General features: G+C 66.1%; 1 protein-coding gene across 2 annotated transcripts; it reads left to right on the top strand.

Moving 5' to 3' along the window:
* The first annotated feature begins 1319 nt into the window (after positions 1 to 1319).
* MAFK (MAF bZIP transcription factor K) lies at positions 1320 to 13021 on the top strand. 2 transcript variants are annotated; one of them, XM_079945115.1, is made up of 3 exons: positions 1320 to 1451; positions 9181 to 9260; positions 10097 to 13021. In XM_079945115.1, exons 2-3 carry the CDS (start codon positions 9225 to 9227, stop codon positions 10529 to 10531), a joined length of 471 nt encoding a protein of 156 aa, XP_079801241.1. In that variant the 5' UTR covers positions 1320 to 1451; positions 9181 to 9224; the 3' UTR covers positions 10532 to 13021. The 2 variants fall into 2 exon arrangements, with proteins under 2 accessions (XP_079801241.1, XP_079801242.1); XM_079945116.1 differs by lacking the exon at positions 1320 to 1451 and adding an exon at positions 6243 to 8526.
* Positions 13022 to 14020: the final 999 nt, after the last annotated feature.

Here is a 14020-nt window from a genome sequence, read left to right as displayed (position 1 = left end):
TCCAGTGAGCCTGGCTGCCCCACGAGGCCAGGGCGCCCCAGCAGAGCAGGTCACTCAGAAGGAAGCCCACCAGTGGTACCGACTGCAAACCTCTCAGCACTTTCTCCCGTTGCCTGAGCGGCCTGAGATGGTGGGAGGCCTGCCCCCCTCTCCCAGAGCCTTGGCATTTTTCCCTGTTCTCTACTCAGAACTCAGACTTGTGGCCTCATTATTATTTCTGAGAAGGATCCAGAAACCGTCCAGGGGCTTGGCCTCCCATCCAAGTGCTGGGGAGGGGGTAGTGGGCCAGGCCGTGTGACTGGACGGGTCACCTCCCCAGCTTTGTCCTCCATCTGCAGCACGCGGAGGCTCTCCTCTCCTGGGGTGGCCCTGACCTGAGGCCGGGGAAGCATCCTGGTTCTGCCTTTGCAGAACCTGCAGGGTCTGTTTTCCCATGGCAACCATCAGCTGGGCCTTAGGTGGGCACTGTTCCAAGGGTCTTGGACCCCTAGACATAGAGGTTATGGGTTGAAGCCATTTATCACCATTTTATGTTGTTCTCTTTCCAATAGAAGAGAAGTAGTTCTCTTTACGCACATCTTGGTCAAGACGGGAAATCAAAAGAAAGATAGGGGCGCCTATCAGGAGGGGACGCCAGGTGCCCTTTCCTCATTTGTGGGGCCGGCCTACCCCACAGACAGGGAGGTGTGTGTGTCCCTGGACCCATCTCCTCTTGTGATAAGACCACTAGACCGTCCCCAGACACGGGCTTCCGCTGCGATCACTCCTGGGGAGGGCGGGGTCTCCGAGGGCCCTGGTGAGGCTAAGGGATGCGCGGGGGTGGGCGGTGGGGTGTTCAGGGTTAGGGTTAGGGGAGGCCAACTGGAGAATACGAATGTGGAGTCCATACAGGAGCCTGCCCTTCCCCCGAGCTGAGAGAGGGCGAGCTCGAGGGAGAATGGGGGTGCTCCCGGCTCGGTTCGACGTGTGGGGACGACTGCTGCCACGTGTGGGGCGCAGGGCACGCCGGGGCCGCCACCACGCAGCGCGCGCTGCACCTGCGGTCATAGGTACCGCCCGCCCGCCTTGCACAGGTGGGCGCGGGGCCGGAGCCTCTGGGTGGTAGGAACCTTGGGGCGGGGCGTCGGCGCGCGGCGGCGGGCGGTGCCTCGGGTGGGCGGTGCGCTGGCGCGCGCGCGGCGGGTGGGCGGGGGCGGTGCGCGCGGTGGGCGGTGCGGCGTGACGCGCGCCGACGCCGATCCCGGAAGCGGTGTCAGATGCTGGGGAGCCGGGCGGGCGGGCTGGCGGCGGGCGGTGGGCGGCGGGGGGGACTTGTTGTTCTTCGCGAAGTCCGAGCCGGAGCGCGCGGCGGAGGCGGTGGCCGACGGGGAGCGCGAGAGTGAGCGCGAGCGCGAGGAGAGCGCGTGCCCGCGAGGAGCCGCCGCGCGCCCGCGCCCCCCGCGCGACGCCAGGTGAGGATCTGCCGGGCAGGGCTGGGCCAGGGGCCTGGGGCCGGGGACCGGGCGGGGGGCGCCAGCCGCTGAGTCATGGCCCCCTCAGACCCGTGACCAAATTGGGCCGGACCCTGGGACTCCGACCCGGCCGGCGCACCTGCCGTCAGGTGTCCCGTCCCGAGCGCGCCGCGCGGGCTGGGGGGGCCTTCCTTCTGGGGAGGGGAGCGCGCCCCCGACCCCGGACCCCAACCCCGTGTCCGGAGGCGGCGGGCGCAGGGCGGGCCGGGAGAGGGCTGAGTGGGGAGCGCGGCGTTCCGGCGGGCCCGGTGCCCCCTCCCGGCTCGCCCCACCTGTTTTGCTCTCAGGCCCCGGAGATAAGCTCCGGGGGAAGCGGGGGCCACGTGCCGGGGAGCGCGTGGCGACCGGGGCGACTCGGGCCTCGCGCACCTGGGCGCTGCCCGGCTCGGCCGCGCGGTCCCGCCCCGGCGGCGCTCAGGCCCGGCCTGCGCTGCCCGCGCCCGGGTCCCTGCCGCGCCGAGGGTGGCCAGGGCGAAGAGAAGGGGCCTCACCGACCAGGTCGCGGTCCGAGCAGCCGACCTGCCGGGGCTCACGGAGGGAGGCCTCGGTGTGGAAGCTTGGGGTGGGGAGGGGGACGGCGAACGCGTCACTTCCCGAACCCCATGGCTCGCGGCTCATTTTTCTCCTCTGTGAATGGGGTGTCTCCATCCCTTCTCACTGGAAATGCGGGTCCTTCGGTGCCTTTTCCGAGTTCAGGACACAGGCGATGTGTCAGTAGTCTGCCTGCTTCCACACACCTTCTCCGGAACCCGGGAGGGAGGGAAGTGTTGGGCTATGGCCCCGGGTCTGCGTTGGAAAAGCACATCGCTTTGCCCTCCGTCTCCTGTCTCCCGTTGTAGTATCCTCACGCGCCACGTGTCCTGGAGTCTTCACCCAAGCGGCACTTGCCCACATTCTGCCCACATTCCCGGAGCACTCGGTTCGGGTTGCTGGAAGTCCCCCGATCTCTTTCGTGTGTTAATGATTACGCTCTTGTTTACCTTCCCCACGGCCCTGGTAGCCCAGGCAGAAGTGAGCTCTTCCCCCTAACAGTTCATTCAGAGTTGACCAGCACTCATCACCCCCTTGCCAGGAGCCTGGCCTCACTCGGGGAGCTCCCGCGACTCGCGTGCCCACACCCAGCCCATAGTGACAGATCAGCGGCTCCCCCGCAGTGTGGCTTGGCGGCCCCACTGCCCTCCCCTTGCCCCTTTATTGGCATTGGCGAGGTTTTCCCGCACAGCGGTTGCTGCACAGGTGTCTTAATGAAGTACGGCTGTGTGCCATGTGTGCTGTCTCTGGAGCCCGGTCTCGAAGCCTCATGTCTTCGGGGGGATGGCGCTTTTTAAAAAAGCATTTGTCTAAGCGAGGCGGGGGGGGGGGGGGGGCTGGGAAGCTGAAGGTGGGCTGTGCCGTGGGTGGGGCACACCTGCAGCTTGTTGCATCCTGGATGGTTGACACCTTTCGGAGAACTTCTCTCCCTGGGTCCAGTAGGAATGTTTGAGTCTGAGCTCGGTAGAGGGTGTCTGCTTTTATGACTTAAGGCTAAACCTCTCGCTCTTCCAAAATAAAACATTTATTAACTCAGAACCACAAGTGAGGCTTCTCCCCAGAGCGCCTTTGCCTCTTGTGCTCGAGCATAGCTGGCCTTTGAGGGCTGGCTTCCAAGTTCAGCATCGCTCACTTTCAAGGTGGTTGCTAAAAATGGGAGTTGAATCGAGGCTACTGGGGAAGTCGGCTCCGGGGCTTGCTGCGTCCCAGCCCTTTTTCCAGCCCTGCAGCTGAGGCTGCCTCGGAGCCAGGTCGTTTTCCGGACCATTCTTTGTCCCCCGCGGTGCATTCTTTCACTCTCTGGCTCTGCCGTCGCTGCGGAGTTTGTTTACAATCTCGGGCAACCTAGAATTCCTGCCCGTGTCCTGGCTGTTCCCGAGTCTAAAGGTTTCTGGACGGACTTTCTGGATGTCGGGTCCAGTCCACACGGGAAATGGAGCCCCGGCCAGCTGGGAGCGTCCTCTGTGTGGCCGCTCCTCAGAGCAGTAAACAGTGACTCACCCTCCCCTCTGCTCCCCGCCCCCTGTTCTCTGCTAATGGAAGATGCATTGCTCCGCTGTTTACTTTTGCTTTTTATAAGTCACAGACTCGTCATGTTTCCTCTTTCTTACAGTCTCAGGAAATTGAAAGTGTCATCTTAAAATTGTAGGATTCTAGAGCAGGTAGAGATGAACCTGTGTGGTCTCAGTCCACACACACACACACACACACACACACACACACACACACACTCCATTTTATGTGAGGAAACTGAGCCCCGAGCCTCCTCGCCGGCCTGTGGGGCGGGGTCCCGTGTCCGGGGTCTGTGCAGCACCTGCCTGCCCTTCTGCGCTGCCTGTCTGGGTGCCCTGGGTCAGGGGGCAGAGAGGAGACGGGGTGGAAGCCGCCCCAGGCCCCCTCCCTTCAGTGCAGTGCTCACACACTTGCTTACGCAGCAGACCTCTCACCTGCCAGGAGTGGGGGGAGCAGGTAGGTAGGAGGGTCCGCTGCTCTCCATCCAGCGAGGGAGGCAGGGCTTGGACAGAAGGACCAGGTCTTGGGCTCAGCCCTCGACGTGTGCTCAGGAGGGGGCACCCCCCTAACCACAGGGAAGGCAGGGGAGTCTTTCTGGTGATGCCAGGGTTGGGGGAGGGGAGGGCAGGGGGCTCAGAAGTGGGAGGGTACCCAGCACAGATTTGGGGGGGAGCTGGCATGGCAACATGTGGTCAGGAGAGAGGTGGGCTCAGGAAGGACTCTGACCGGGGGGGCTCCCTCTGCCTGCTTGGAGGGGCTGCATTTGAGCGACCGAGATAGGAATACAGACGAGACGCAGGGGGCCTGGGCCCAGGCGGTGCTGTAGGGCCGGAGCATCTAAAGGGTGATGCAGGCCGAGCCTAGCAGGTGGGCATGGAAGGAGAGGCGAGGCCTGGGGGGCCATCATCACCTGAGCTGGAGACCCAGGAGGAGGGCAGGTGTGGAGAGAGGGTGAGCCTCCGGGGCCCGTGCAGGCATCCCTGGCTGGACCTGGAGGTTGGGCTGGTTGGAGCCCTGCATGGCACAGCTGGGCTGGGGGAGAGCAGAAGCCAGAAGGGGACCCCCCGGGGGCTTGAGGGGATCAGGGCCTGGCCTGAAGCTCCGTGGCAGGAGCAGAGGGGCACGGGGCGTGGCGGGTGCGGGGCGGCGGTCCGCCTGCTGTCAGCCCGGCAGCTGCCTGAGTCACCTCTGGACGTAGCCAGGATGACACAGCTTCCTCGGGCTGCAAAGGCAAGGTGACCAGACGTCCTCCGAGGCAGGCAGACAGTCACGTCTTGCCGGAGGGCGGCCAGCCAGGGCCAGCCTGGAGGCTGGGTGCAGGCCGGGCTGGTGGGGTGCGCGTAGAGGTGCGGCAGGACACACACCCCGTCTTGCGGAGCTGGGGCTGGGCGGTGGGAGCCCTTCTGGTCCTGGGACCTGTCTTCAGCTAGTTCGTTCGTGGGATGAGTCGATGTGTGCTTGTTTGGGAGATGGGTGCCCGCTGTGTGGCCAGAGCGGGGGCCGCCGCAGCACGGTGGCTTCTGGCTTTGGGGTTCGCTCTCGGCTGCGGGAGTGGGAACCTGCCCTCCCTCCTCCTCCCCCTCCTCTGACCTGACACCCTCGAGGCCTGGGAATGGCAGGGCTGCTCCGTCCGCTTGTCTTGGGCTGAGGGGCACGGGCACGGGCCGGACAGGAGCAGTGTTTCGAGGGCCCACCCTGCTCGGTATCAGAGACGCGGCTTCTCACGTGCAGGCTCACGATCTGGGCAGGCGGGCTAGTCGTCCAGTCTAGGCGCGAATCTGAAACTCTAGAACCTCCCTTGCTCCTAGGTAATCCAAACCCGGGGCTGTTCAGGTGGGTCAGTGCTCCTGTCAGCCACTGGCTCCCCTGATGGAGAAAATGTCCCCCGGGCCCTGGACCCCGGCCCAGCCCCTCGAGGGCCGGAGCACACGGGGGACGGCCAGGCCGTGAGTCACCTCAGGAGCTAGGTCACAACCGAGGAAGGGGTTTGTGAGAGGGAAGGTAAGAAGTGGTCCTGGCCCAGGCCCACCTGCCTTACAGAAGAGCAATCCTGAACTGTCAGACCTGGCCGCCCTGCCCTGCCCTGTTCCTAATGGGCCCGGAAGGGGAGGGACGCCCCAGCCCCTGAAGGCCCTCCAGACCACGCGGTCACCTGAATTGCCTCCATCTAGTCTGTTGGGGTTCCCTTTTCCTGGTGTTCAGCTGTAGGTGAGAATGGAGTTTCCGGCTTTGGGTTGAAAACCAGCCTTAGTTAGGCTGACGGTCGCCTGGAAGGTGTTCTGGGGTAGAAGCGCTGGCTGCACGCTGTCTGGCCCAGCAGCTCCTTCAGGGCTTGGGGAGGGGGCAAGCGGAGGGCAGCCCCGCCATCCAGGCTCCCAGCCCAGCGCTGGCCACCGAGCTTCTGGGGTGACCCCACCAGGACGAGCCCAAGGGCTCTCTGCACGTGTGTCGCCAGGTTCTGTTACTTGGCGGCAGTGCCCGGGCGTCCTTCCTTGTACGGGGCTGTTGAAAAGACGTGTGGGGTGACCAGGCTCCGATGCGGCGGCGCTGGGCGCCCCTGCCCGTGCCCAGCTGCTGTCTCCCACCCCAGCCGGTTCCAGCCGAGTCCCAGAAAGCAGTTCGTCCTGTGTGAGCTCTGCTGGCCCATGAGGTTGCCTGATGTTCCGTGGTTCACAAATACCCTTTTAGGGCAGTTGTTTCAAAATCAGGTGTTTTATAAACTCTTCTTCACACCTACAAAACTCTTCTCCGAACCTCTTTCCAAGAGCGAGCTGTTGTTTTTCTGAAGTCAGAAGTGACGTGAGGTCGATACTTTGTGTGTTTTGGGTGTTGGGCGAGAGGCGAGTAACCGTGCCGCTCCTGTCCCTGTGCCGAGTCTGCGGAAGGGCCCTCTGTCCCTGGGCCTGACTTTGGTGTGAGCCCCTTGGGCAGGCACCGGGCCGGGAGGAGCAGGTCCCTGAGGAGGGGGCGGAAGCCACGGCAGTGGGGGTCATGATGCTGAGCAGGGCGGTGGGTGTCTGCTCCCGCCCCGGACTTGCCACCTTTCCGCAGGGCCGGGATGCTGGTACAGGCCCTGCAGCCCGGGGGGTTGAGAGCGCGGCCCTCGGCCGGAGTGTCTCTCACGGCGTCACCTGCGTGGCCCAGCTGAGGACATTTGGCACTGGGGCCCTTGGTTCTGATCCCCTCATTTTTCAGAAGGGACGATCGAGACCCACAGAGAGAAGGGGGTCTGCTTCATCACCCCCAGAGGGAGACCAGCCCCTCGGCTCCATATTTGCACGCATTCGCGCCATCTGCTTGGACACAGAAGGTCTGAGAACTGAGGAAAGGTCCCCGAGGTCAGACCCCGGCTGGGACCCCAGCCGGACCACTCTCTCCCGTCTCTGCCGGGGCTCCTCGCCCGTGGTCCTGGGCCCCAGTAGCCCAGGTGGTGGACGAGGTGGGCTCAGAGCCGGTGGACGTAGCCTGAGGGTCTGCCTGGGCGACCTTGACCTGGTGAACAAGGGCGCCTAACGCTCGTGGGACCTGTGCAGAGGGCAGGGGGCCGAGCCCACGGGGTGCTGAGGCCCAGGCCTATGCACATCCTGGGAATGGGCGACCCACCAGGCAATGTCACGGTGGGCAGGTCCCCAGGGGAGGCGTCCCTGCCCTGAAGGTGCCCGGGTCCTGGCCAGGCCGGTACGTTACTGAGGGTCTGCTCGGGGTCCGAGCGTAGCCCCCCCTGCCCCCCCCTTCCTTTTCCCACCGGGTGGGAGCTGGTCCGGGTGGGTGGGCGGGGCCTCAGGCTGTGGGAATGTGAGCCCAGCTCTGTAAACAGCTGGTGACTCACCGCCCAGCTATGCCCTGGCGTGCTGAGAGCGAGCTGGAATGATAGCCGCTCGTCCTGGAGAAGTTTCTCATGGCCTCCCAGCCGCCTGGCCCACCAGCCCTCCTAGTGGCTTCTCCAGCCCAGCGTTGACCCCTGCACCGGAGGGAGGGGCAGCCCGTGGGGCACTCTTGGGTCCCCCCAGATGCCAGGGGTCAAGCCACAGTCAGGAAGCAGCTCTTACTTCCCTACTAGGATTGCCCCAGGAGCGGCTGCATGTCTGTCTCGAGCACACATGTAGCTGCGAGGAGAACAGAGGGGCACGGCTCCCCCCGGAGGCCACACTGGCCTTGCTGCCGTCCTGCTCTCCCGCACCAGCGCCCGGGAGAGTGGCTGTGCTGCCGGGGCCGACCAGGGGTCCAGAGACCTGGGTGCTGAGCCCCTCTGGTGGTGAAGGGTGGCGGGCCGCGGAGGCAGGGTGGATGGGTGGAGGGTCCAGGCAGTGCTGCAGCGAGGGTCTCGGGCTGCGGGAGAAGGCCGTCCCCAGGTCTCCCTCACCTTGAGGTGGAGGCTTTGCTGTGGCTCCATCTCTGGCCCCAAGACCCTGCTTGGGTGTTTCTCTGCCGTTCTCTCTGCTCAGTTCACCTCATCCGGCGTTCGGAACTCGGGGGGCAGACCCCGACCCTGTAAGCTGGAGACACGGCGCACCAGCGAGTCGGGCCGGTCCTCCGCATGCCTCCCCCAGCCGCAGGCATGAGGGGCCTGCTTGCTGCCCCACAACCTGCGCTGTCTGCTCGGCCTGCCCCAAGCCATTGTTGCTGTGGGCTTCTCTGTTTCCATGACGACCATGGGGGGTTGGCTACTTCCCAAGGTCGCCATGGCAACTATCAGAGGGGAATCATGCTTGGGATGCTTTGGCTGGCTTTTTCATGAATGATTAGAATGTGTGACACAATGCAGACGCGAAAACGAGAAGGGCGGGGCGGGCGGCCGGGGCTGGCGGGCGGCAGAGACGGCTCCCGCCAGACGGTCAGTGAGCTCTGGAGGTCCCTGGTCGCAGGCTGGCTGGCGTAGGGAGCCCCCGCCCACGCTCTGGGCCTCAGGTCATGGCTGTGGGGCAGCCTAGGTGAAGGTGGTGATGTCACAGCTGCAGTGCCCTTGGCGGAGGTAGGTCTGTTGGGGAGGGTGGGGCCCGGCCAGGGCGGGCGGGCACGGGGCTCCCCCCAACCCGTAATTACGGTGAGCTCAGCAAGCCAGGGGCTCCCCACCTGGCCTCTCGGGGGGCCAGGTGGGCCCAGAGTGATGGGGTCTTGCCAGGGCAGGGGCTGTCCCTGGGGCCAGTGGCGATTCACGGGGGCTAGGTGTGGCCTTTCGGGAGGGGGCTTTGCTACGGCGCACTTGGACCCCTGAACATGGCGTCCTGCCACAGGTGCAGACGTCTAGCTTGGGGCCGGAGGCAGAGCAGGAAGCGGCCGCTGCTTCTGCCCGGTGCCAGCCCGCGGCGCTGGCGCTCATGGCCCGGGCCCAGTGGGCGGGGGCAGTGTGGGACAGCCGTGGCTGCCAGGCCCCAGACAAAGTGCACGCAGGCCGCTCTCGGGCCGCTGCTGGAGTTGGGGGTGTGGGCAGGTGTCCTCCCGGGCCCCCTGGGCAGTGGCTCAGGACCCCCAGGATGCCCCTGCTTGCAGGGTGCTGTGACTGGACAGTGCAGAGCGGGGAGCTGAGCCTCCTCGGGGCATCCCTGCAGGGGGTCGTCCCTGCTTTGGGTCACCTGTGCCCAGTCAGGAACTCATCACACTCGCTTCTGTGCTCTGTGATTTTCAGTTACCATTTCCAAGCGGTTCTGTCCGGGTGACTGTACCCAGGTTATGACGACTAATCCCAAAGCGAACAAGGCGTTGAAGGTAAGGGGGTGGGATGGGCACAGGCCCGGGAAGGTCCCTCCCCGCCCCCGAAGCCCCTGTCCCAGGACCGCCCTAGAGTTGAGGAAGGAAGCCTGTCACCGGGCGTGGGGAGGGGCTGTGGGCTGGAGGAAGTACCTTTGGGAGAAGTGATGCTAGAGTCGCGGGCTGTGGCTTCGGGAGACGCCGGCCCTGGCGCCTGGGGGTGGAGGGGTGGGTGCCTGCCGGCCAAGACGTACTTGTCAGCCCAGCCCCGGACGTGGGCAGGGTGGCGTCTGGTTCCGCAGAGCCCCTGGTGGGGTGCCCGTGAGCGGGTGCTGCAGCTCCGAGCCTGGTGCCGTGGGTCCGCGCCAGGCGCTGCCTCCCTGGGGCTGGCCGTTTCCCTGCTTAGGAGCAGAGCTGGGTCTGGCCGGAGTCAGCTCTCTGTGCGTCTGTGGGCTGTGCCCTTCCAGGCGCCTCCTGGGGTCCCGCTGGGTCCACGTAGCCTTGTCCCACTGGCCTTGGCGGGACCTAACGGGCCTGAGGGGTGCAGAGGGAGGGGTTGCCACCAGCCCCGCACCAGGCACTGGAGAGTCCCGGGGCAGCACAGCCGGGCCGCGGCCTCGTGGGGTTTGGGCGACAGAGGGCGACCGGCTCTCGGCCGGGCATGGCCGACAGCATCCCTCAGGGGACACCCTGCCCCGTACCGCGTGCACGATGCCGGGCGACCCCACGGCGCCCGTCCCCGTTCCGGGGTGGAGGCCGGGCTGGCCTGGGGCGCAGAGGGGAAAGGGGCCGAGCCCTGGCGCCCGTGGCACGTGTTCCGGTCCCCGCCCCGACCACGAGCTGCGGCCCCACAGGTCAAGAAGGAGGCGGGCGAGAACGCCCCGGTGCTCGGCGACGATGAGCTGGTGTCCATGTCGGTGCGGGAGCTGAACCAGCATCTGCGCGGCCTCACCAAGGAGGAGGTGGTCCGCCTGAAGCAGCGGCGCCGCACGCTCAAGAACCGCGGCTACGCGGCCAGCTGCCGCATCAAGCGCGTGACCCAGAAGGAGGAGCTGGAGCGCCAGCGGCTGGAGCTGCAGCGGGAGGTGGAGAAGCTGGCCCGCGAGAACAGCAGCATGAGGCTCGAGCTGGACGCCCTGCGCTCCAAGTACGAGGCCCTGCAGACCTTCGCCCGCACCGTGGCCCGCGGCCCCGTCACGCCCACCAGGGTGGCCACCACCAGCGTCATCACCATCGTCAAGTCCGCCGAGCTCGCCTCCGCCTCCGTGCCATTCTCGGCCGCCTCCTAGTGCCCGGCGGGGGGCGCGGGGTGCTGGTCGAGGGCCCCACGGGGAGCGGACCCCTTCACGCCGGAGTCAGATCGCGGACCTGTGCCGGGCTCGGGCCGGGGCTGGAAAAGAGTAGGTTCCCGGGGGCCCGAGTGCCACCTGCTCCGCACACGCACGCGCCCACGCGGCCCGCCTTCCCCCGGGCCCTGCCGCCTCGCTCAGGGCCGTTTCCAGGGCTCTGTCTTGCACTGGGGGAGTTGGGATGTGTGGAGGGAAGGTCCTTGGGAGGTTCGCGGCCCAGACGTCTTCCGCCCCTCCCACGAGCAGCGCGTCCGTCCCCCGCTCGGCCCCCCGGCCGGTGCAGGACCCCCTCACCGCCCTGGGTGCCCCAGGAGGAACCGTGCCCCAAGGGGTCCGAACACCCGGGATCCTGTGCCCCGTGAGCGGGTGGAGGAAGGGCTGCATGTGCATGAGAGCGTGTGCGCGCCTGTACACACGAGCGCGTGCAAGCGCATGTGCACGTGTACCCGTCCTCCCGTCAGTGCGGCAGTAGCGCCGGGGACCTTGGGGAGCGGCTCGTTAATGGGGCTCGGGTGAGCCTTGGGCTTTCCCCTCTGTGTTGGGTGACCTAGGGCAGGTCCCCATCGCGGAGCAGCAGCCGCCTGGCCGGGGAAGCGGAGCCCTGTGTTCCGTGTGGAACAGGTGTGAAGGCGGCGGTGGCAGCCTCAGGCACGGGCCACGGAGCTGGGCAGCGGCGCCCGTGGTCCTGCCCGTGGGTCCTGCTGCTGGAGGAGGTGAGAGCAGGGAGGAGGGTGGGGTTGGAGAAAGAGGAGTGTGGACGGTGGGGGGAGGTGACGATGGGGGCGGCGCTGGGCTGGAAAGGTGGCAAGGACCAGCTGCCGGGAGTGCTCGGACGGTGTGTCGGCAGAGGACACGGGGACTCTGCAACCTTGGTGCTTAATCATCGCCTGGACCCTTCACCCGCTCTTCCTTTCTGGCACTCGGAGCCACTGATGACTGGGGGGCCTTTGCTGGGGTGTCCTTTCCCAGAGAGCCGCTGCGGGGCTTCCCGCGTGGCTAGGCAGGGGCCGCCCCTTCCTGCCCCACCTGGGAAGATGCCGGGGCCGAGGGGTGGGCGGCGAGCCCCGAGCCCACCACAGGCCAGAAGCCCTGGGCCCCAGCTCGTGGTTTCCTCTTGGCTTGCCTCCCACCATTTAGTAAGCCCCCGCGCAGGGTGCCAGCCGTCCCGGGAGGAGTGGGGGGAGGGGGAGGGCCCCAAGGGCTACAGCCAGAAAGCGTGCCCCTGTCCTGGGAGAGGGCGCGGGGTCTGGGGCGTCTGGGTCCTTCCGGAGCCACGGCCGGTGTGTAAAGAAGCTGTTGATACCATAGCCATGGTAGGTAATCCACATTGGATATCAGTAAGGACCACGGGGATATTTAAAAGAGAGAGAAGTATATATATATATAAAATTATATGCACATTTTATCGTACAGATTTTCATACCTTTTCTTCCTATTTGATACTGTAAGCCTCTCTAGGGCAGAGCTGCCTGGGAGTGTGGGTGGGAGCGGGACCACCGCCCGCGCCTGGCTTCTTAAGCTGGCCGCTCTCGCCGCCCACCGCTGCCCTTGGGCCGCGCCCCGGCCGGGTGCCCCGCGGGGAGGGCGGGCGGCCCGGGCTCTCCGAGCACCCGATCCCGCAGCCTCCACTCCCCGGCACCAGGCCTGGGAGACCAGCGTGATCCCTCCCCCTCCTCTCAGAGCGTTGAAATTTCATTGTCACAGTTTTAATATATGGATGTTTTAATTTAAGAAAACAGGCCCAGCCCCCTGGCCGGGGGGGCTGGTTTCCCGTCCCCCGTGCTTCCGGTTCGCTCCCCCAGGCGACAGGGCCCTGCCTAGCCCCGCTCCTGTTCCCCGCACCTCTGGCCTCTCAGCAGTTTCATTTCAATATTTATTTTTGTGCTGCTTTCATCATGGTATAAATTATTGAGAAGAGCCCCTATGTCGTGGCCCTGTGGTGTGGCGTGCGGCCCGCGCCCGCGCGTCCCCTCCCGGCCGCACCTAATTTATTGCTGTACCTCTCCGCGTGGCGCTTTTGTACCTTTCAATAAAGAGTTTTCTGGTTTCACGTTGCCTTGCTGCACGGTTGGCGCTTTGGGCCAACCCTCCCTCCTTCCCTGGCCCGGGGGGGCGCTGTGGACCGCTGCCTGCGCCGCCCCCCATCCCGGCCCCCGTGGCTGGAGCCCCCCCGGGGTGGGGTCGCCGTCAGATGCTGCTTGTGAGTGGGTCTCCAGGGCTGCGCGCGGAGGGCTCAGGCAGGTGGAGGCAGGCGGGCTCCCTTTCTAGGTGGTGGGTGGAGTTCCCAAGGCCCCTACCGCCCTGACGAGGAGCCCCTGTCGGTGGGCGCGGCCCCCCTTCCCAGGCGGGGGCTCTAAGGTGAGCTCGCAGTGGGTGGGAGAGATGGGGTCTGCCTGGGGCCGAGGGCAAAGCCAGTAAGCAGACTCCCCTGAAAGCCAGAGCCGGGGGCCCGGCCAACTGGGCCTGCTGGCGGGGGAGCGGGCGCCCTGTCCTCAGGATGCTGCCCCCTCCTTACCCCCCTGACCTTGGAGGGTCAGGTGGGTCAGCACTTGGTCTTGGCCTCTGAAGGAGGGTCAAGCTTGCCAGGAGATCTGCTGCTCGTTAGGGTTTCTGAACACGGGCAGCCCTCCCGCCCACCCCCCCGCCGGGCTGACTGGGGTGGCACCTCGTAACCAAGGGACTGTGCTTCAGCGCCAGCCACTGGGCTTGAGCCCCACCCCCAGCTTCCGTGTGGCCTCCGCCGGCTCCTTCCCCGCCAGCCCCCGAGCTCCCTTCTGCGGAATCGGGTGCGGGGATGGATGCGCTCGGCACAGTGCGGTCGCTGTCTTCCCCCAGCTGAGCAGACCCCCGTAGCAGCCCCGGGAGAGCCCGCACCCCAGCCTGCTGCTCCCGGGAGCCCCCTGGGTGTGTCCCTGAGACCCGAGCTGGCAGCAGCCTCTGGGTGCAGGCTGGGGAGTCACGACCCCGCCCGGCGCTGGGCTCCAGGGAGGTTGTTAAAGGGTTCCTGCCTCCAGGCCGCCCAGCTGCTCTGGGGGCCGCCACCCTGTGGCGTGGACCGCTAGGGCCATTTCACAGGTGAGAACACCGAGGCCAGAGCATGTGGGTGAGACAACCGGCCTCCGTGGCCACCCCTGGCCCCACGCAGTGCGGCCTGGAATCGGGAACCGGGTTTTCGTCAGAGATGGAGAGGTGGCCTGCGGTCCCCTCGGAGCACTCATGCTTCCCCGTCAGCAGGGCCAGGCCCATGAGGCCGGCAGCCCCTCTGACCTGCTCTGAGGCTCTGTCCCACCTGCAGGTGTGTCGTCCTCACTGCTTGACTTTGTTATGTCGGAAGCGCCTGGCCACGGGCAGAGGGGCCTGTGGGGCTGGGACCGGTGGGCAAGCAGCCCCTCTTGCCAGCTCCGTGACCGCAGGCAAGTGGTTCCACCT

The sequence above is a fragment of the Stenella coeruleoalba genome (genome assembly GCF_951394435.1).
Source record: "Stenella coeruleoalba genome assembly, chromosome: 15".
Lineage (NCBI taxonomy): Eukaryota > Metazoa > Chordata > Mammalia > Artiodactyla > Delphinidae > Stenella > Stenella coeruleoalba.
The sequence above is the reverse complement of the archived record's forward strand: the minus strand, read 5'-3'. Positions and strand labels throughout refer to the sequence as shown.